The following is a 21,007-nucleotide window of genomic DNA, read 5'->3' on the forward strand; positions in this document are numbered from 1 at the left end:
CCTAAACAGCAGAGTCCAGTCAAGGCTGCCGGTGCCGTTGTTCAAACCTCCTTTGTTGATGTTCTACGTGTTCTACCGATCACTGAGAGGCAGGTGTGACGATCCATTTCACCTGTCCCCTTGGCTGGGTGACGGTACCCATCGTTTGGTCAGACATCAGTCCAGATGTTGCTGTGGAGGTAATTTTTATTTTATTAAAGATTACCTGGGAGAGAGAAAGAGGGAACGATTGCGCACGGGGAGGGGCAGAGGAAGAGAATCCCAAACAGACTCCCCGCTGAGCGCAGAGCCGGCCCGGGGCTAAGACACCCGACCCCAAGTGATCGGGAGTCAGACACTTAACCCACTGAGCCATCCAGGTGGCCCACAGTGGGGGTCATTTTTAGGGGTGATTAACGTTTAAATCCCTCGACTCTGACTGAGACAGATTACCCTCTGCACCTTGGGGGCCTCATTCAATCTGTTGAAAGCCTTAGTGGGGAAGGACTGAGCTCTGAGAAAGAAGGAATCATGCCTTCCGACGGCTGGTGGTCTCGAGCCGCACTGTCCACTCTTCCCTGGGTCTCCAGCGTTCCGTGCAGATCTCGGACTTGCCAGCCCCCACAGTCGCATAACACGATTCCTGAAAGTGAATCATCTGTATCCCCGGAAGCCCTGACTCCTACCGGAATAAAGTCCTCTCCAGCCGGGACTCTGGGCTTTTCTGGTTTTCCTTGCCGTTCTACCCGTTTCTGCTTCCGGTATTTTGAAGCTCTGTTAACATTTGCATAAATACTTCAGATTGTTATGTCCTTTTGATTTATTTGGCACTTTTATGATTATAAAATGACCTTTAAAAAAAAATCCATGGTAATATTCTTTGTTCTGACACCAGCTTTGATGGAAATACAGCTACTTTTACCTTCTGTTGACTAGTATTAGCATGCCGTATGTCTCAGTTTCCTGTTCTTTTTAACCTATTTGGTCATTATATTTAAGCTGTATTTCTTGGGTGCCTGGGTGGCTCAGTGGGTTAAAGCCTCTGCCTTTAGCTCAGGTCATGATCTCAGGGTTGTGGGATCAAGCCCCACATCAGGCTCTCTACTCAGGGGGGAATCTGCTTCCCCCTCTCTGCCTGTCTCTCTGCCTGCTTGTGATCTCTCTCTGTAAAATAAATAAATAAAATGTTTTTTAAAAAAAAGTGTATTTCTTGTAGCCAGAATATTTTTGGGTCTTTCTTATCTGATAGTCTCTGATTTTTAAATTCAGGTATTTAAACCGGTAACAATTAGTGTGATTTTCAGTACGGTTGACTTGGAGTCCCCCGCCTTGCGGTTTACATGCTAATCACTTCAGTCCACCCTTACCCTCTTCTGCCTGCCTTTGGAGTAACTGAGTATTTTTTATGATTCTCTCCTATTTTCTGGTTGGTTTATTAGCTATCACTCTGTTTTGATACTTAATTTGTTGGCTGCATTAGGGTTTCTAGTGTGCAACTAACCTGTTACAGTTTGCCTTCGTGTGATGTTACAGGACCCCGTGTGTAAGAGTCTCGCCATACTTCCATTTCTCCTTTTAGAGCCTATTATTGTCGTGCTGTTTACTTTTACATTTTTTGTTTTTCCGTGAGCAAGACCGAAAGCTCAGGCTGGCCAGCGGCAGCCTGGGGGGCTACAGGGAGGAGTAGGTCCTCAAGTCCTAAAGGGGGGGTCTAGGCAGTGCATCTGCCATGCCACGAGCTAATCCCAGAAAAACCAGACTGGAAAAGAGACTTGAGAATTATTTGTCCCATTGTTGTAGTCTGCTCAGGCTGCTGTAACGAATGGTGGCGAACAGGGTGGCTCACAGTGCCAGAGGCTGGAAGTTCAGGCTCGGGGCGCCCACACCAGCAGGTGAGAGCCCCTTCCAGGCCGCAGATAGCTGGCTCCCTCCTTCCGTGTCCTCCCATGGTGGGAGGGGCGAGGGAGCTCTTCTGGGGTTCTTTTGTAAGGGAACGAGCCCACGGTGGTGGCTCCCCCTAATAACCACCTCTCAGAGGCCCCGCTTCCTAATATCACCCTGGGGATCAGCCGTGCACTTGTGAGTTGGGGGGGGCGCGAATATTCAGTCCTAGCACACGCTATGCTTACTGACGGGTTGGGGGGCCACATGGGACACAAATTCATCCAACCGTGGGACCTTCTACCTGATGCTGATTCTAGTTAAACCACCTCAAGACTCCATTCACAGTTCAGGCTTGGGACAAGTAAGATGGAGCCCCGGAGAAAAGATCCTAATCCTGTGCCTGCGCCTGGCGATCAGGATGCTTTGTCAACATCTGTGCATTTCAGGGGACCCCATCTCTTCCGTAAAGAAAAGATACACAGCACAGGGCTTGGGCGTTGCAGAGAGAGGGGAGAGTAGGAAAGAGAAAGGAGCAGCGGTCCTCGTGCGCCGGGGGTGCGCGTGCAGCTGGGCAGCCGCCCTGGACAGCGGCCTGGAGCGTCCTCAGAAGGTGGAGACAACTGCCCTGCCCTCCAGCATCGGCACGACTAGGTATTTACCCAAAGAATACAAAAACACTACTTCAAAGGGGTACACGCACCCCAGTGTTTATAGCAGCGTTGCCTACTGCTGCCGCACTCTGGGGAGAGTCCGGATGTGCGTCAAGTGAGCACGGAGGAAGACGGTGGGGTGTGTGCACGGCGGAGTGTGACTCGGCCGGCAACACACGAGACCTTGCCATTTGTGACGATGTGGATGGAGCTGAAGCGTGCTACGCTGAGCAAAACAAGTCAAAGACGATTACCGTAGGATTTCACGCACATGTGGAATTTAGGAAACAAAAAATAAGCATCTAGGAAGAAATAAAAAAGAAGGGGAAGCAAACCATAGGAGACTCTTAGCCATACAGAACAAACTGAAGGTTGATGGAGGGGGGTGGGGGGGAGGGGCCGAGCGGGGGATGGGCATCAAGGAGGAACCTGTGATGGGCACGGGGTGTTGTAGTAAGTGACCAGAATCGCTGACTTCTCCAGAAACCACTATGACACTGTAGTGCAACTCACCAGCATTTAAATGAAAATTTGGAGAACAATAGTGTACAGCAAGACGTAGAATACATGTCATGGCTTGGGCCAATAATCATTACCGTAATTTTTAAAATGGTTAATTCATCAAATATTTGTATAATTTATTGATATTTTATCAGTAGGTGGTTCTATGTTACTGTATTATACAGAGTAGCACAGCCAATTATAACACTATATAGCATGAATCTATGATACGTTAACATTAATTATGGTCTTTTTATTATTTCAACGTATTATTAATAACAAATCAACCTGTCAATATTACTAATAAATGTCATCAGAACAGTTTTACCAAGTGAAAAATGGGTTACACATCTTGTTAATAAATAGGCAAATCTTTATGCCTCAGGCATCGTGCTAAATACAGGAGTCGCAATTTCGCCCTCATTTAGGGACCGGCTCGGTCCAGGACGCGTCTGCCGCGGTGCACAGGGGCACGAAGAAGCCTCTCCGTCCTGCGGAGACACCGCCCGCCCGCAGAGGGCGCTGTGAGTCCTCTCGTTGCCCCCAGAGGGAAGGGGGACCCCGGCGCCGCCCCCGCGGCTCCTGGGACTTGTAGTTCCCAGCCGTGTGCCGCGCAGGCGCACTGCGGAGTCCGCCCGGGCGCGCGGCGGGGGCGGCGCAGCGTGAGTTAACCCGGCGGGGCAGGGGGCGCAGCCCGAGGGAGTTAGCGGGCCGGGCTGGCGTGGGGACCGCGTCTGCGTGGAGGGTCGGGATGGGAGCCGGTGGCGTCCGAGCGCTGCGCGCCCCGTGGCACCTGCGCCCGCCCCGGGGCCGGGCAGCCGCTTTCCTGGCCGCCAGCGCCCGGCGCCAGGTGTGCGGGGGTCTGGGCGGGGGTCCGGGCGGGGGTCCGGGCACGGGGCCTCGGCCTTCCCGGGAGGCGGCCGGGACCGTGGGCAAGGTCGCCCAGCTCCCAGAACCGTCCCCCGCGGGGAGCCCGCGTGCGAGACCCCGGGGCGCGCGCTGCTCGGGGGGCGACAGCGGGTCCGGCCGGACTTGAAGGGACACGCCGCGAACCTGTTTGCTCCTGGCGGCGGAGCGGGGCTGGGACGCCCGGACGTCGTGGGGAGCGGGGTCTCCCCGGGGCCACTCGGCCTGTCCCCGGCCCCCGGGGCAGTGTCTGGGGACGTGGTGGCTGCCGTGCAGGGGAGCGGAGCGCCAGGCACCGAGCGGGGCGCTGCTCGGACCCCGCAGCGCGGGCGGCCCCGCCCCAGAGAATGCCGCGCCCCCAGTGTCCACAGCGCCCCGGGGAAGGGCCTGCGGTAACGAGCCGAAGACCCGAGTCTGATCCCGCTCACGGCTCCGCAGAATCACGTTCCCAGCGGGTCGGACAGCGCGAAGCAGGGAGCCCCACCGCCAGGGCCGTGTCCCCTCCTCCCCGCTCCCACTGCCCTCGGGGTGTCCAGCGTCCCAGGGCCGCCCGAGGGCCGCTCAGGATGGCACGCGGCGTCTTGGGGCGGGTGGAGTCCCCGAATCCAGGGGATCTCTTCTGGGACTGGGGGTGATACCTGGGAACATGTGTGCTTGTCGCACTGTGGGGGGGGGGGGGTTCCTGGCATGGCGCGGGTGAGGTCAGGGCGTTGGCGACCACCGGTGCCCTGACCTTAGCCGCGCCCCTAACGCGCCCTGCGAGGAGGAGGGTCTTGGAACCGCAGGAAGGCGGCGGAGGACTGGGCTGGGGAGGGCTGGGCGGGTTGGGGGACCCGGGCCCCTTGCCAGGAGCCGCAGTCAGAGTCCCCAGAGCCAAGACGGAACCCCACGCACGCAGTGTGGGGGATGGGGTGGTAGGGGCGTTCGGCCCCCGCGTGAAGCTGAGGCGGGGACCAGGAGCCCTGCCTGTCTGGCCGCGGGTGTTTGTCCGTGTCGTCGGCGGCTGCACCGCGGCCTGCGTGGCCAACGCAGCGGGAACCTCCGCTCTCCCATTCTGGAGGCCGGAGTCCGAAGTCAAGGGTCCGCAGAGCCCTGCTCCCTCCGGGGGACCGAGGGGAGGACGCTCCGTCCTCCTCCAGCTTCGAGGAGCGCTGCGTGTCCCTTGGCTAGGAGCTGTCCCTCAGTGTCCGTTGCCGCATGGCCTCGTCCCTGTGTGTCCGTGTCTCCTTCAAGGACTCCGTCCATCACCGTGCATCAGGGCCCGCGACTCCAGGACGACTTCGTCACCGCGTCAAATTTCCTGTTTGCAAAGAAGGTCACCTTCCCGGGTCCGGGAGGGTCAGGCCTGAGCCCATCGTACAGAGGACCTGACGCAGGGCCGGGCAGTGTTCTCACGGCAGTGCCTGCTGGTGCAGAGCGCGTGTGTCCTGCTGGAGACTCACCGCGGGTGTGGCCGCCCCGGGCCCCCGGCCCCGCCCCTCCCAGACCAGGCAGGCCCAGTGAGTCCACTCTCCGCCGCCCGGTTCAGTTTTCCAGCTTCTGTTCTAGTTTGTCTCAGGTCAAGTTCATAAATGGTTGGTAAAGAAGTTAGCATCGCGGATCCTGTCCTCCTGGACAACTGACCCAGCTCCGGGCCTTCCCGCAGTCCCCTGTGGTGCCCTTGGGGTGTGTCCTCCCCAGCGCTCCATCCCCTTGCGACTGTTACACGTGTGTTCCACAGACACCGTCATACGTATTTAACTGTTGACAAGCTTTTCTCTTTTTGTCAGGCCTGTTAGTGTCTTTTTTTTTTTTAAAGATTTTATTTATTTATTTGACAGACACAGATCACAAGTAGGTGGAGAGGCAGGAAGAGAGAGAGGGGGAAACAGGCTCCACGCTGAGCAGAGAGCCCGATGCGGGGCTCGATCCCAGGACCCTGAGATCATGACCTGAGCCGAAGGCAGCGGCTTAACCCACTGAGCCCCCCAGGCGCCCCTGTTAGTGTCTTTTGTAATAGCTTTATTTGGATCGACCCGTGTACCTTACGGGTCGTTCATTTCGGGTGTGCGGTTCGGGGACGTATAGTCTGTGCACAGCGCTGGGCGATCACCGGGTCTGATTCTGGAACATTTCATCATCCCCCGAGAAACCCGTGAGCCGGTACCTCCCAGCCCTGTTCTCCTGGCAAAAACGAATCTGCTTCCCGTCCGTGGAGGGGCCTGGTCTGGGCGTGTCACACGCGTGGACTCACACCCCGTGGGGCCTTCTGTGTCTGGTTCCCTCCCTGCGTGTCGTGGGCTCGGGGTCCGTCCACACAGCGCCTGTCGGGGCTACGGTTCTTTTTAAGGCTGACTAGCAATCCGCTGTGCGGACAGAGCACCGCGTTCATCCGCTGACAGACCTTTGGGCCACTGTGAGTCTCGCTGCCGTGGACGTTTGTGAACAAGTGTGTGTGGACGTGTGTTTCCGTTTCTCTCGGGCCGAGAGCCGGAGCGGGATCCCTGGGTCCCGTGTTAACCGCGCTGGACCATCGAAGGAACCGCCGGACTGTCTTCCGCGGCGGCGACCCGTTGTCCGTGCCCCCCAGTGGTGCCGGGGGGCTCCATCTCTCCCCGTCCTCCCGACCCCTGCTCTTGCCTTTCTGACGCGAGTCGTCCTGCCGGGGCCGTTGGGTCTGTGTCTCCCCGATGACTCGCCACCTTGGGCGTCTTTCCGTGTGCCACTCAGTCCGTGTGTCGCCCTGGCAGGAGTGTCTTTCCTGGAGCTCTGTCTTTGGAAGGGACTTGGGGTCTACGGAAGCGGCCAGCAGATGGCACGTGGGGTCCCCCGGGCCTTCCCACAGCTTCCCCTCGTGCTGGCTCTCGGCCCGGCTGCTCCGTTCGTTGAGGATTCTCGTCTGAAGTCCTTTCTGGGGGGAGGGTGCTATTTGTGTTCAAGGTTTAGTTGTGAATTAATGCCTGACTCAGAGGGTGTGGCGGAGACGGGACCGAGGCCCCGGACGCATCACCGGCTGCCCCCACCGGCCTGTCTCGCAGCAGTGATCGCCGCCAGCGCGTTGATACAGACCCGGCCCGCCGCGAAGGCTTAACAGCACGATGCGCTGGTGTGCGGGGGCTGGGCTCGCCACGGAGCGGGGTTCTCTCCCCGTCCTGGCGGGAGGCCCGAGATGGCGGTACCGACAGGGCTGATTTCATTCCGAAGTCTCTCTCCTTGGCGTCCGACAGCCGCCTTCCCCCCTGCCCTGTGTGTGTGTCCGTGTCCTAATCCTCTCTTCTTTTCCTTCTTTTTTTTAAAAAAGGTTTCATTTATTCGTTTTGAGAGGGAGAGAGAGAGCGTGAGCAGGGGGAGCGGCAGAAGGAGAAGGAGAAGCAGGCGCCCCGCTGAGCCAGGAGCCCGGTGCGGGGCTCCATCCCAGGACCCAGGATCATGACCTGAGCCGAAGGCAGAGGCTTGACCCACTGAGCCCCCCGGGCGCCCCCCAGTCCACTCTTCTTCTAAGGACACCAGTTTTATGGGACCAGGGCCCATTCCTAAAGACCTCATTTTTACTTAATTCCTCTTTACAAGCCATATCTTGAAATACAGTCACCCTCTGAGGTCCTGGGATTGGCACTTAGAGGTACGAATTTGGAGGGGACGCCGTGTTGCCCCGAACGACAGACGCGTGCATACAGACGTGCGTTGGAGACGTTGCGTGTTTGGCTCTGGGCCACCCACGATAGAGCGAGTCACGTGCGTTGTTTGGTTTCCCAGCACATATACGACTTCTGTTTACACTGTCCCGGAGTCCGTCCGTTGGGTGTGCAGTCACGTGACGTCCAAAAATACCACGTATGTGCCCTAAGTTAAAAATACCTTATTGTCGGGGCGCCTGGGTGGCTCAGTGGGTTAAGCCGCTGCCTTCGGCTCGGGTCATGATCCCAGGGTCCTGGGATCGAGTCCCGCATCGGGCTCCCTGCTCGGCGGGGAGCCTGCTTCCCTTCCTCTCTCTCTGCCTGCCTCTCTGCCTGCTTGTGATCTCTCTCTGTCAAATAAATAAATAAAATCTTTAAAAAAAAAAAATACCTTATTGCCGATAAACACAGGCCGGCATCCGAGCTGTCCGAGTCATCATCATCGCCGAGCGCAGATCACAGTAGCGAGCTCTGGAGGCCGCCCCCGAGGCATGGGGACAGGAAGCGCACAGCTGCCGTGGGGAGAACGGCCCCCGGGCTTGCTGGGCGCGGGGTTGCCCCAGACCTCGAAGGCCCAGCCTGAGGAGGAATCCCACGTTAGGTGTTCTTGCCCCACACGATTAAAAAAAGTCAGCCACGCAAGAGATGGACGCCGCTTCTGCTCTGTCAACTAGGGCACAGACTTTCCCCGATTTCCCCAGGTGCCCCACCACCGTCGTCCTCGTGGCCCGGGGACCCCATCCAGGGCCCCGCAGGACCTTTGGTGACCTCGCCTCGTCTTCTCGGGCTCCTCCAGTCTGCGGCCGTTTCTCACCCTTTCCTGGTCTTTCGTGACCTCGACGCTTTGGACGAGCACGGCCCGGTGTTCGCAGGCGGTCCCGTGGGTTGAGTTCGTCCGTGTATTCTCGTAACGACACTGGGGTCACGGTTTGTGGGGACGGGGGTACCTGATGTCCACGCCGCATCGCTGGAGACTCCGGCCTTGATCGGTGGGGGTGGGGGCTGGGGTTCACCGGTTTCTCGGGTACTGAGGTCACCGTGTCCTCCTTGACCCACAGCGTTTGCTGGGAGCAAGTCACTGAGTGACCCACACCGAGGGCGGGGGTTGGAGGGAGGCAAGGCTCCGCCTCCCGGAGGACGGGCATGGACGGTTCACACGGGTGTTAAACCACGTGCTCCGAGGCATGACCGACGTCCCGCCTGTCCTTGGAGTCTCCCCAGGGACGGAGTGCGTGCGGAGTGTGACCGGTCTTGTCTGCAGGGAGGTGCTACTGGGGTGTTCCCGGGGTGATTTTCTGCTAATGGGGGACAGGCGGTTTCTTTTGAAGTTTTCATCCGGGAATCCAGATCGAGCCCCTCCCAAGTGTCCAGTCCATGGCCCCCATTCCTTCCTCGTGAGTCTGTGTGAGAATTTCACCCTTACGCGTGTGTGACGTCACCCGGAGGGGGCAGGCCGCTCTCCTGTGGTGCGGGGGGACTCAGTGGGGACCGCTTCAGGATGTCGTCACTGAGGGCCAGCGCTGGGCACTCAGCACGCTGGAAACCGCCTGTTCAGACCCCGTGGCAGGGGGCAGGGACCTCCGGGTCGAACTAGGCTCTGTCCCTGACGCAGCGTGGCCGAGCGGGGGTTTGTGGCAAGGGAGCAGGAGGGGTCAGCGGGTGCGCAGTCGCCAAGAGGACACATCGGGGCGGGGGGCTCTGGCCAAACCGAAGTGATGGGGCTGGTGGTGCAGACAGGCTAGGTGACCCCACCCCCCGGCAGGGGTTTGGAGAGACCGGCCAGCGCTCCAGGGGGATCGGACACAGGGCAGGGGCTCCTGCTAAAACTGGGTGACGCAGAACCGAACTCAGAAGCCCAGACGCCACAACCTGGCTGAAAGGAGGGCTCAGAGTGACCCAGCTTTGGTTGGGCCATATATACAGCAATATATGTCGGGAGAGAGTCCGGGGAGCCGGACGGGCTGCGGGAAGGCTGTCACAAATCTGAGACGTGCCCGGGGCCTGGGCGCCTGTGGGCATCGGAACTGAGCCATCCAGAGTTCGAGCCTGGGTGGTCCCGCCGGGTTGAATGGTGTCCCCTGCAGAGTTAATGTCCCCCAGAACCTTAGGATGTGAGCTTATTTGGAAATAGGATCTTTGCCGATGTTGTTAGTGAAGCTGAGGTCATATTGGAGTAGGTGGGCCTAATCCAAGGACTTGGTGTCCTTTTAAGAAGAGAGAGACAGCCACGTGACCACAGAGGCAGAGACTGTGGGGACGTGGCCACAAGCCCAGGGCCAGCTGGCGTGCCCAGAACCTGGAGTAGGCAGGAAGGCCCCTCTTTGGGAGCTGTTGGAGGCGGCACAGCCCTGAGACCTTGATCCAACTTGTGGTCGTAATCCTTACAGTGTGTGGTCTTCTCTTTCAGTAGCCCCAGGACATTGACACAGACTGCTTTGCCATGGAATGGGTGCATTTCATAAGCTTCCAAGACCTTCGGTCTCCCTGTCCAAGCCTGGGTTAAGAAGCCGTGAAGGCCCATGGTCTCTGTCCTGGCTTCTGTTGACCACACTCTGTGCGGGGGGACACCTGCAGAGACCCCCGGGTCCGGGATTTGGGGGCTGGGGACCGACCTGGGCCTGGGCCTCACACTCTCTTCTCCTCCCACAGCTCTGCGGGCTCGAAGCTGCTTTCCCAGGAGAGAATGGCTACTGGGTACCAGTCCCCCGGACCCCAGGTGAGTGGGCACTTCCTCCGGCCCTGACGATGTCCTGGGCGTCCAGGGGAAGCGCTCCTACTGGATCTGCATGTCTTGCTACGCGGGAAGCGAGAGAGCACTGCCCACGAGCCTCTGGGTCCCTGTGCATCGTGGCAGGGGTCAAGGTCCCTTCCTTTCTAAGGCCGGATCAGCCTTTTAGAGCCTGGGGACAGCTGCACTTGATGGGAAGCCGCCTGCTAGGGCACGAGCCTCAGGAGAGAGACGGGGAACGGAGGCCACCACCAGCTGGGCCAGCACATCTGTGGGGAGCGGTAGGCAGGGTCCCTGTCCCCTAAGTCATAGCTTTGGGAACGTGATCCGTGTCTGCGTCAGAAATACAGAGCGGACTGGCCACTCGGGTTCAGGTGGTCCCTCGGAGAACAAGCCCTTTCCTGTGGACGTTTGTGAGTGACCCTGATGTCCAGTCAATATCTGTGATGTTGTCCGGTTGGGGCCCCTGGGGAGAGGCCCTCAGTCTGCTCTGGCCCCCCACATCGAAGTCCTGGTCATCGCAGGCAACCTGCTTTCAGGCGAGCCTGGCTGCCCTTGAGGCAGAGAGTCCCTGGGGACACTGTGAGGTTTCAGCTTGGAGCCGGTGCTGGCCCCAGGATCTGTGAGGTCAGGGCCGCAGACAGCCAGCGGCTTGTCCCTTGGCAGCAGCAAAGCGGAGCTGCCCCAGGGCCGGACAGTGGCCCTTCTTTTCTTGTCTCCACGTGCATGTAAACAAAGCTGCTCAGACCTGGGTGGTCAGGCTGGGGGGTCCTGGTCTCTCCAGGCCACACAGGATCATAAACCCCTTAGCAGCTCAGACCTGCGTCTCTAAAACCCCAGTGGTACTTCTCCAGCTGGGATCGCCTCTCTTTCCACGTTGCTCTCCCACAGATATAAGTCATAAAAATCACGAGTCATGGAGACTTGTTTTTAGTATTTAAAGAGCTTCCATTTTAACCTCACCAGGCAGCAAGAAGCAAAGAACCTGTGTCCCACCCACGGAGACCTTTTCCCGTCTTCCCTGCCTGAGGTGATCCACTGTGGAATTACAATAATATAATTATATATATTTTTATTTATCATAATTTTAAATAAATAAGTAATATTTATTTATTATAAATAAATAAATATTATAATATATTTTATTATATTATATTATGGGTCATTATAAAATATTATTATAATATAAATATTATAAATATATATATATTTTTTAAAAGATTTTTTCTTTATTTATCTGACAGAGATCACAAGTAGGCAGAGAGGCAGGCAGAGAGAGAGGAGGAAGCAGGCTCCCTGCAGAGCAGAGAGCCCCACGTGGGGCTCGATCCCAGGACCCTGGGATCATGACCCAAGCCGAAGGCAGAGGCTCAACCCACTGAGCCACCCAGGTGCCCCTAAATATTATAAATATATTTATATAAATATAAAGGGGGCGCCTGGGTGGCTCAGTGGGTTGAGCCTCTGCCTTCAGCTCAGGTCATGCTCTCAGGGTTCTGGGATCGAGCCCTGCATCGGGCTCTCTGTTCAGTGGGGAGCCTGCTTCCCTCTCTGTTTCTGCCTGTCTCTGTGCCTACTTGTGATCTCTGTCAAAAAAAATGAATACAATCTTTAAAAATATATATATATATATATTTAAAAACTAGGAAGTGATATTTCACACTCATTTTTACATATTAGCCACGAAGTTCGAAGCCATTAAAACCGTTTCCTGGGCGCCTGGGTGGCTCAGTGGGTTAAAGCCTCTGCCTTCGGCTCAGGTCATGATCCCAGGGTCCTGGGATCGAGCCCCGCATTGGGCTATCTGCTCAGCGGGGAGCCTGCTTCCTCCTCTCTCTCTGCCTGCCTCTCTGCCTACTTGTGAACTCTCTCTGTCAAATAAATAAATAAAATCTTTAAAAAAAAAAAGTTTCCCTTTTTATTTAATCGCAGATTGACTCAAAGCCTTGCACTGAGTTCAGCAGGTGCAGGCTTAACCTGAGAGCCGCCCGGGAAGAGGGCAGTGGGGATGTCGGGGGGTGCCCTGGGGAGGTTGCAGCAGCAGCTGCTGGCCTGGAAAAGGCCTGTTTTTTCCTACTTGACCTAAAATTTTTGAAAAAGATTTTACTTGTTTGAGAGAGCAGAGTGCACGCAGAGCAGGAGCAGAGGGAGAGGGAGACGATCTCCAGCAGATTTCGCTTGGAGCGCGGAAGCCCAGTGTGGTACTCGATCCTTGATCCCACGACCCGGGGTTTGTGACCTGAGCAGACATCAGGAGCCGGACACTTGACCCACTGAGCCTCCCGGGAGCCCCCACTTTATCTAACTTCTGTGGTCCTGTGTCCTGACTTCTTCTGGGTGGAAGAAACAGAAACATTTAACACTGGGGTACCCAGGTGGCTCAGTCCGTCAAGTGTCCAGCTCGTGCCTTCCACTCAGGTCATGAGCCCAGGGTCGTGGGATCAAGGATGGAGCCTGGTGTGGGGTCGCCCTGCTCAGCGGGGAGCCTGCTTCCCCTCTCCCTGCCACTCCCCCTGCCTGTGGTCTCTCTCTTTATCTCTGACAAATAAATAAAAAATCTTAAACAACATCTTAAAGAACAACCGATAGGCCACAGGTTCCAGTCCTGCCCGTGCACTGGTGGAGTCTGACCCTGGGCTGCTGCCCCCTCCAGGTGGGCCGCTTCCCTCGGCGCGGCAGCTGTGCACACGGGTGGAGGGGCCATTCTTGAGCGGAACTGCTGTGCTGTTTCAGGAGTCGCTGTCCTGGGAGGATGTGGCCGTGGACTTCTCCCGCGAGGAGTGGGCGATGCTGGGTTCTGCACAGAAACAGCTCTACAGAGAGGTGATGCTGGACACCTGCGCCCACCTGGCCGCCCTGGGTGAGACTGCTTGCTCCGCGTCCGCGCTGTGTGGGGAGTGGGTTGGGAAGCGGGGTTGGTGGGGTGCACACCGCGGCGGTGGCTCCTGTGCCCGTGGGGCTCACGGTGCGCCGGTCTCTTCCGCACACACAATGGCCGCATTTCTCTGGTGTAGGATCATCCGTGCTGATGAGATGCACCGGGACCCTTAGGCAGAGATAATGTCCCGAGTCCTCTTGGCTACAGAGTCATCATTAAAAAATTTCTTTGTGGTAAAATTATGTAGAACATAAAATCTGCCTTCTTAGTCCGTTTTCAGGTGTACAGTTCAGCGGCAGTAATTATACTCAGGACGTTGTATAACCATCAGCGCCCTTTCCAGAACCTTTTCCTCACCTGAGCGAGAAGCCCCACACTCACTAGGCAATGACCCCCCCACCCAGCCCCTGCTCCCACCCTCTCCTCTCTGTCTGTGTGGACAGGACTCCTCTGGGGACCTCCTGGGAGTGGGGACCTGCGGGATGTGTCCTCCTGGGTCTGGCTCCTCTCACTTGAGCCCCGTGTCCTTGGGTCCCTCCACGTTGTGACAGGGGTCAGGGTCCCTTCCTGAGGCTGGACCGTGTTCCCACCTGGGGATGGACCATATTTTATTTATCTGCTTGTCCATAGATGGACACCTGGGTTGTTTCGACTTTTTGGCCGCGTGAACATGGGTGGGCAAATAGCACCTCAATTCCCTGCATTCAGCTCCCTGGGGTCCATACCCAGGAGCGGAATTGCTGGGTCAGGTGGTGATTCTATGTTTACTCCTTCTAGGACCCTCCAGCTGTTTTCCACAGCACCGTCCAACTGGCCAAGTGCAGGGATTCCGATTTCTCCACATGCTCTCTGAGACTTACTTTCTGCTTTTGCTTTTTATTTTTTATTTTATTTTTTTAAGATTTTATTTATTTATTTATTTGACAGACAGAGATCACAAGTAGGCAGAGAGGCAGGCAGAGAGAGGAGGAAGCAGGCTCCCTGCTGAGCAGAGAGTCGGATTTGGATGCGGGGCTCGATCCCAGGACCCTAGGATCACGACCTGAGCTGAAGGCAGAGGCTTTAACCCACTGAGCCACCCAGGCCCCCTGCTTTTGCTTTTAAAAATAATCGTACCCGTCCCCCTAGGTGTGAAGTGGTGTCTCCCTGTGGTTTTGATTTGCATTTCCCTCATGGCTGAGGATGTCAAACATCTTTTCATGTGCTTGCTGGCCGCTTGTAGCTCTTTCTCAGGGAACTGTAACAGCCACAGGTTTTTAATTAGGAAAATAAGATCTCCAGCTGGGTCAACATGTCCCCTCTCCAGTGTACTCTTGTCTCCCGCAGGAGCGTTGAAGAACCAGAGTTCCAATACAGGTGCTGACGATGGTGACAGCACACTTTCCCCAACACAAGCCTCTCAGGCCACCAGTCCTTCCCCAGCGGTGGGGTGTCCACTCTTTCTACCAGTGGTGCCTTTCCACTGGGAACCAGGAGAAGCCGTGTGGATGGGGGCACGAGGAACTCCCCAAACCTCCTGTTCAGGTGAGAGCCAGGCAGGTACGTGCCATTGACTGCGGGTGACATCTTGGGGACTGTCCGAGATCTCTCCACAGAGGCCCGGACTCTGTCAGGAGAAGATTGAGGTCTTTGCTTGCACTTTCTCAGATGCCTTCGGTTCATCTCCAGCAACCTTGCCCTGTGCACCAGCTTCTGCCTCCCGCAGTGGGTGCGGAGAGGAGGCGGCCCAGTCCTGTCGTGAAGCTCTACCACCTGTGTTCCTCGTTACGCCTCTTCCCTCTCCGCTCTCGTGAGGATTCTTTCCCTCTGCTGTTCCCCTTCTCCCTCCTTTAGGGAGCCATTCCTTCTATATGTACATTTTTCTCCCGTTTTTCATCACTGTCCTGCTTCTTACCCTGCTTCCTGTCCTTAGGATCTTCTCCTGTTTTCCCCGTTGAGTGCCGACATTTGAACATGAATTCACATGTGCCTTGCATGTGTTGGAAGGACGTTTGTCCCACTGTTATTAAGTCAGAGTTTCTTCCCTCTCCCCACCTCAATTTATTTCAGATTTGGAGACTAGTCTGGAAAGCCAAGAGTCAGTTTACAAGAAGGTGGTTTTGGAGGAAGAACCAGCCGGTGGCATGGATGCCAGAGAGCTCCCCAGAGAAGACGGGGACTGTGGTCAACTTGACAAGAACCACGAGGACCCCCGCCAGCTTCTGAGGCAAATGGCGTACGCCCAGGCGGAGGCATTTGCTCCAAAGGAGGCCGCTGCCTGGCACGCGTTTGGGGAAACCTGTAGCACGAGCTCAGACCTTGCTTTATCACAAGGAGGTTTGAGAGGAGGACGTTTCCGTGACCGTGATCTTGATATTGAGAGTTCGGTAGCCGATCCATTCTTAAAACATCGTCGGGTGGGACATTCAGACCAGAGACCCCGTGGAGGGAATGAATACAGAAAAGACATCAGCGCAGACAGTCCCCTTGCTCATCACGAAAGGACGGGAACTTGTGTGTACCCAGAAAGTGGGGAGTCATTTAATCATAGTATGGCTCTTACGACACACAACGTGGCGGGGAAACCCTATGAATGCTACCAGTGCGGGAAAATGTTTAATCGGAGGCATTCCCTGAGTGAGCATCAGAGAATCCATACTGGGGAGAGACCCTATGAATGTCATCAGTGCGGCAGAGCCTTTACGCACAGCTCGACCCTCACGCGGCACCTGAGAACTCATACTGGAGAGAAGCCCTACGTGTGCAGGGACTGTGGGAAAGCCTTCAACAGGATTTCGTCTCTTACCCAGCACCAGAGGATTCACACAGGGGAGAAGCCCTACAAATGCAAGGACTGCGGAAAATCCTTCTGCCAGAGTTCTTACCTGATCTTGCACAAGCGAACGCATACTGGTGAGAAGCCCTACGAGTGTAACGCGTGTGGAAAGGCCTTCAGTGATCGCTCCTCGCTCAACCAACACGAGCGAACCCACACCGGCGAGAACCCCTATGAATGTCATCAGTGCGGGAGAGCCTTCAGCCAGAGGTCTTCCCTCGTGAGGCACGAGAGAACTCACACTGGAGAGAAACCGTACAGCTGTCCCGAGTGTGGGAAAGCATTCAGCCAGAGCTCCTCCCTCATCACCCACCAGAAAACTCACACTAGTCAGAAAACCTACAAAATAATTGACTGCGGGAAAGCTTTCTATCAGAGCAGCCGCCTTCTTGGATTTTAGAGAACGCTTGCGGCTCTGTGAAGTGACGCGTAGCGTCCACTACGGAAGGGGAGTTGGGTTTTGCCCGTCTGATGTTCCCCTTGAAAAGAAACAGGCGTAGGTCACATTCTTGAGGAGAAGCAGGGAGGTCCGGATCTGAGAAGGGACCTTTACTGGGGAAAATTAACACCGAGCCGTGCCCGGTGCCTGACGCTTTGGAGAGGACTGACGCTAACAGGCAGTGCGATTTTGCTGCGCATTGTCACATTGATTCAGTTGTTGAAACTAAAGATACTCTGTTTCAGCTTTTGTTTGAAAATGAGTATTTCTGTTTCAGTATTTCACGTAGTCATCCTGCCCCTGTTGGCCCCGCGGCTCAGTCCTACCTCGTTTCGTGCCCTGCTACGGCAAAGCAGAATGTGCGCCAACACAGAAAGAGCTTCGGGTGCCACGTGGAAAATGAAGAGTGCAAAACGGTGTGTGCAATTCTGTCCAGGGAGGTCAAGATGTGTGTGCGAGGCACGGAGGCGGACAGGGTTGCGGAGGAAGGAGCAGAGTTTGTCTGTCAGAATTACCCGATCGTGTGTGATTTTTCTACCTTCTGCCCTTCCGTTTGGTAGTGCCGCAACGGTCTTGACCGTCCGTAGAAATCAGACGACCCCGAGGGATGTCAAGTTTCTTTGCCGCGTCAGGGAGGACCGTGGCCGCCACGATGCGGTGGATGCAGTGCAGTAGGTCCTGGGACGGGGAAGTGGAGCGGCCTGGGGTGGCCTGGGAGCGGTCCCCGCCGTGAGGCGGACTTGCCGGAGTGGGGACCACGAGCTCTGGTGTGCGTCGGTGTCAACGTTCACTGGTCGCTTGCTTGCTCTGTGTCCAGCCTCATCCAGCTCTTACACGTGGCTCCTCATTTAATCTGAGCAAGGCTGTGAGATGGGAGCTGTTCGTGTCCCTACGTGACAGAAGGGGAGACAGAAATAAGGTAACTTGTCCAAAGTCAGACGACGGGGACGTGGCAGAGCCAGGATCTGAGCCTGAACAGCTGGGCAAGGCGTGTGCCCCATTTGGGCGCAGGGGCGCGGGGGGCTGTGTTTTCTAAACTCTACCCCGGGAGCCCCCTGACTTCCCTCTGAATCTTCCCTCTCTGGGGAGCTGGGGAGGGTGGTCGGGTTCCAGCTAAGTGAAACCCGATCACAGTGGCGGTGTTGCCTTTCTCCACGGTGGAGATCCCTCATCTGGAATCCGGGTAGAGCCTACTGGGCCGATGGGTGTTTCTCGAAGGGATCTGTGGACGGTCTTGAGCCGGACGCGGAACGTGTGCTGGGGCACGGTGTGGCATCTGGGACAGCGTCTCACTTTCCTCCCGTTCTGAGGACCGGCGGAGGGAGTGTCCCGGGTGCACTGTTTTTCGGTCTCGATCTCTCGCTGCTTCCAACAATAATTTGGAGAGAACCTGACCTCCGTGTGCCAGGCGGCCGTGTGTAAGAAAGACGAGGGGTCTGCCCTGCTGCCCATATGCCCCCGTAGGGTGGAGGCGGGGTGGCCTCGTGGCTTGTGACACACACAGTCGCCCAGTGTGTCTCTCAGAAAGGTTCTGCAGTCGGTTGGGTACTCTGCTGTGTCCACCGTGATAGTCTTAATAACTTCGAACAGAGGATCCCCTCCCCCGCTACGTTTTTATTTTGCAGCGAGCCTGGCTCACTGTGTAGCCAGGCCCGGGATGGAGTGAGGGGCCTGGATGCACATGAAACAGCTAACTACACATGCTACTTAAATCATTACGGATTTTGGTAGTGCTCTGGGGGGCTTAGGACGCTGCTGTGACAGAGGATACGAGAGGGACCAACCCCAGGGCCTTCTGAGAACCCGACACTTGGTTGGAGATGTGAGTCTGGGGCACCCAAGGGCAGTGATTTAACCAGAGGCTGACGCTCAGCTTTGTTTTCATGTATTTAACAATATACATATGCACAAGGGTGTCTGGCCGGCTCGGTCAGTAGAGCGTGCAACTCTTGATCTCAGAGTCGTGAGTTCAAGCCCACGCTGGGCGTGGAGCCTACTTAAAAACATATTTACAATGCTCGTTTTGATTTCTCTGACTCAAAAGTATTTTGAGAGAGAGTATATGTTTTTTTAAACTTTTGGGTATTTCAATACCCTTCTCCGTCTTCTTAAAAACAAATTCCTTTTCTTGTCTGATTGCACTGGCTCAGTGCTTTAGTACAGGGCTGAACAGGAGGGCTGAGAACAGACGTCCAGATGGTAGGGAAAAGCGTCCAGTCTTTCACCACGGAGTGCACTGTTTTCTGTGGGCTTCCTGTAGATTTCACCATCTTTATTCAGTTTCTGCTTTCACCGTGCTGTGGTCCGAGAAAACTGGTGGGATTTAGTACTGTTTAGCGGTAGATACACGAGTGTTCAGAAAGTTACTCGCTGCATGTTCTGTGGAAATGTTGCAGGACAGTTTCCAACCCTCCCCTTCTCCCGGGCTTGGGATTCTCACTAACACACGCTCTTGGGAGGAATGCAGAACACCAGGCCTCCTGACGATTCACAGAAGGATGCTTATGTGGGCTGAACTTCTCGCCCGAATATCACCTGTCTACAAAGTGCTACATTTCAAACGCCAAGACGATGTTCTCCGAAAACCTGCGGGGTCACTCCATGCAGGGTGGGTTGTGGGAGCAGAGTTGGGTTGAAGGAGCGCCTGGAAAGCTGAGCACGGTCTCAGGAAAAATGAGGTTGGCGAGAGGCGTTCTTGGTGCGTGACCAGAGCCGTTTGCCTCCGGTTCGGACCCACAGTGTGAGCTTCCTGCCACGGCTCTAACAAATCACACATTCAGTGACTTAAAACAGTCGATTTCTTTAAAAGCTCTGGAGGTCAGAGGTCCAAAACCAAAGTGCTGGCGAGGCTCTGTTCTTTTCAGAGAGCCTAATGGAGAATGTGTTCCCTTAATTTTCTGGTCTCTGGAAGCCACTCAAACTCCTTGTCCCCACCATTCCCTCTCTGTCCTCCCTGCCAGGAGCACGGGGTCTGCCCATCTCTCAGGACTCCCACCCTCTGCCTCCCTCTCGTGAGGCTTTTGTGAGGACCCTGGGACCCCCAGGAACCCAGGTCACCCTCACCTTGGAGCGTTAATCACTTCGCAAAGTCCCTTTTGCCACAGGAGGTGACGTATTCCAGTCCCCGTGATTAGGGCCTGGGCACGGTTAGAATGCTTCATGCCGCCCGCCACACCTTTCCCACTTCGCTCTATGACGTGGGGTGGAAATGGGTTGGAAATCCTGCGAACCGGGTCTGCTGTGTAGACTCCCCTGACAGTAGAACCTGCACACCGAAGAGGCTGCACGAGGGAGACGGGGTCTTGCCCCTTCTTGTCCCTGTCACTGCTGGCAGCTTTGAGACCTCAATCTGTGAATCACACCCTACCTTGACTCACACTTCTTTCCCTGGGGGCTACTGTAGTTTCTTCCCTTTTCGCTGGCTGCGTGAACATTTTGCAAAAATTCACAGACCAGCTTCATTTTTCACCTTAATAAATGAAATGACATGTCCTTTATTTTTTTTTTTTAAAGATTTTATTTATTTTTTAAAAAAGGTTTTCTTTATTTATGACAGAGATCACAAGCAGGCAGAGAGGCAGGCGGAGATGGGGAAGCAGGCTCCCCGCTGAGCAGAGAGCCGGATGCGGATGCGGGGCTCGATCCCAGGACGCTGGGATCATGACCTGAGCCCCCGCGGCCCGCACGGCCTCCGTGAGGGCTGCTTACGGGACGTTTATCTGAACACGCGGCAGGCGGACCGGAGCTGGAGGTCCGATCCCGGACCCAGGCCTAGGGCAGACTTCTGAATCTAGTGGTTTCTGGAAGCTTAGTATTCGTTATTAATCCATATTAAGCAAAAAAGTAGATCATCATTATTTTCAAGTTTATTAAATTCACTTCCTAAAAACACTGTTCGTGAAGGAGGAGGCGACGCCGGAATCTGGGCGCGGCGCGAGCGGCCCGAGCGCCTCGGCTGTCCGGCCGCCCCCGTGGAGGGGATTCGGGGTTTTCAGGGCCGTCCCAAGGCGTCCCACAACCACGTCGCCGTTTCTCCGTGGAAACAGGAATCCGTGGCCTTCGGGGCACCGGGCACTGCACACTGCAAAGCCCCGGGACGCATCAGACCCGGTCCGCCCCGCAGAGACGCCCCCGCGGACTTCAGGGCTGCTCCGCCCCAACCCTTCCGGGCCGGGGGCTGCGGACCGGGTTAGCGACCTCCAGCGGGGGGTCGGGCAGGGGCGGGGCCTCCGGGTCAAAGGTCGCCGCGGCCCCCGCGCTCCCCGGCCTCCCACGCGGTGACGTCACCGTGGCGGGTCTTTGTTCTTCAACAAAGAGCGCGGGGCCACGGTGACCCGACCCCAGGCCTTCCGGTCCCGTCCGTTCTCGTCCCGGCTCCGACAGGGGGCGCTCCGCGGGGACACTGAGTCGGGACCGCCCGGCCCAGCAGAAGGACGCGGGCTGAGCGCCCGGGGGCGGGGAGACGCCGGACCCGCCGCGCCGGGAAGGGGGTCCGCGGGCAGCGCGCGTCCGGAGGGGCGGGTCAGCCGTGTGTGTCCGGGCGGCCTGTCACTCAGGCGCAGAGGCGTGGT

The 21,007-nt window shown here is 56.4% G+C and overlaps 1 protein-coding gene across 6 annotated transcripts; it reads left to right on the forward strand.

The window, feature by feature from the left end:
- Positions 1 to 3,614: 3,614 nt before the first annotated feature.
- On the forward strand, positions 3,615 to 16,855 carry ZNF554 (zinc finger protein 554). Of its 6 annotated transcripts, XM_032305518.1 has the most exons (6): positions 7,960 to 8,037; positions 8,278 to 8,456; positions 10,226 to 10,292; positions 13,038 to 13,164; positions 14,509 to 14,706; positions 15,232 to 16,855. In XM_032305518.1, the coding sequence occupies exons 3-6, from the start codon at positions 10,260 to 10,262 to the stop codon at positions 16,395 to 16,397; spliced, it is 1,524 nt and encodes a 507-aa protein (XP_032161409.1). In that variant the 5' UTR covers positions 7,960 to 8,037; positions 8,278 to 8,456; positions 10,226 to 10,259; the 3' UTR covers positions 16,398 to 16,855. The 6 variants fall into 6 exon arrangements, with proteins under 6 accessions (XP_032161405.1, XP_032161420.1, XP_032161409.1 ...); XM_032305514.1 differs by lacking the exons at positions 7,960 to 8,037; positions 8,278 to 8,456 and adding an exon at positions 3,615 to 3,676; XM_032305529.1 differs by lacking the exons at positions 7,960 to 8,037; positions 8,278 to 8,456 and adding an exon at positions 3,843 to 3,864.
- The last annotated feature ends 4,152 nt before the right edge of the window (positions 16,856 to 21,007 follow it).

Source organism: Mustela erminea, chromosome 1, assembly GCF_009829155.1.
Source record: "Mustela erminea isolate mMusErm1 chromosome 1, mMusErm1.Pri, whole genome shotgun sequence".
NCBI classification, from domain to species: Eukaryota; Metazoa; Chordata; class Mammalia; order Carnivora; family Mustelidae; genus Mustela; species Mustela erminea.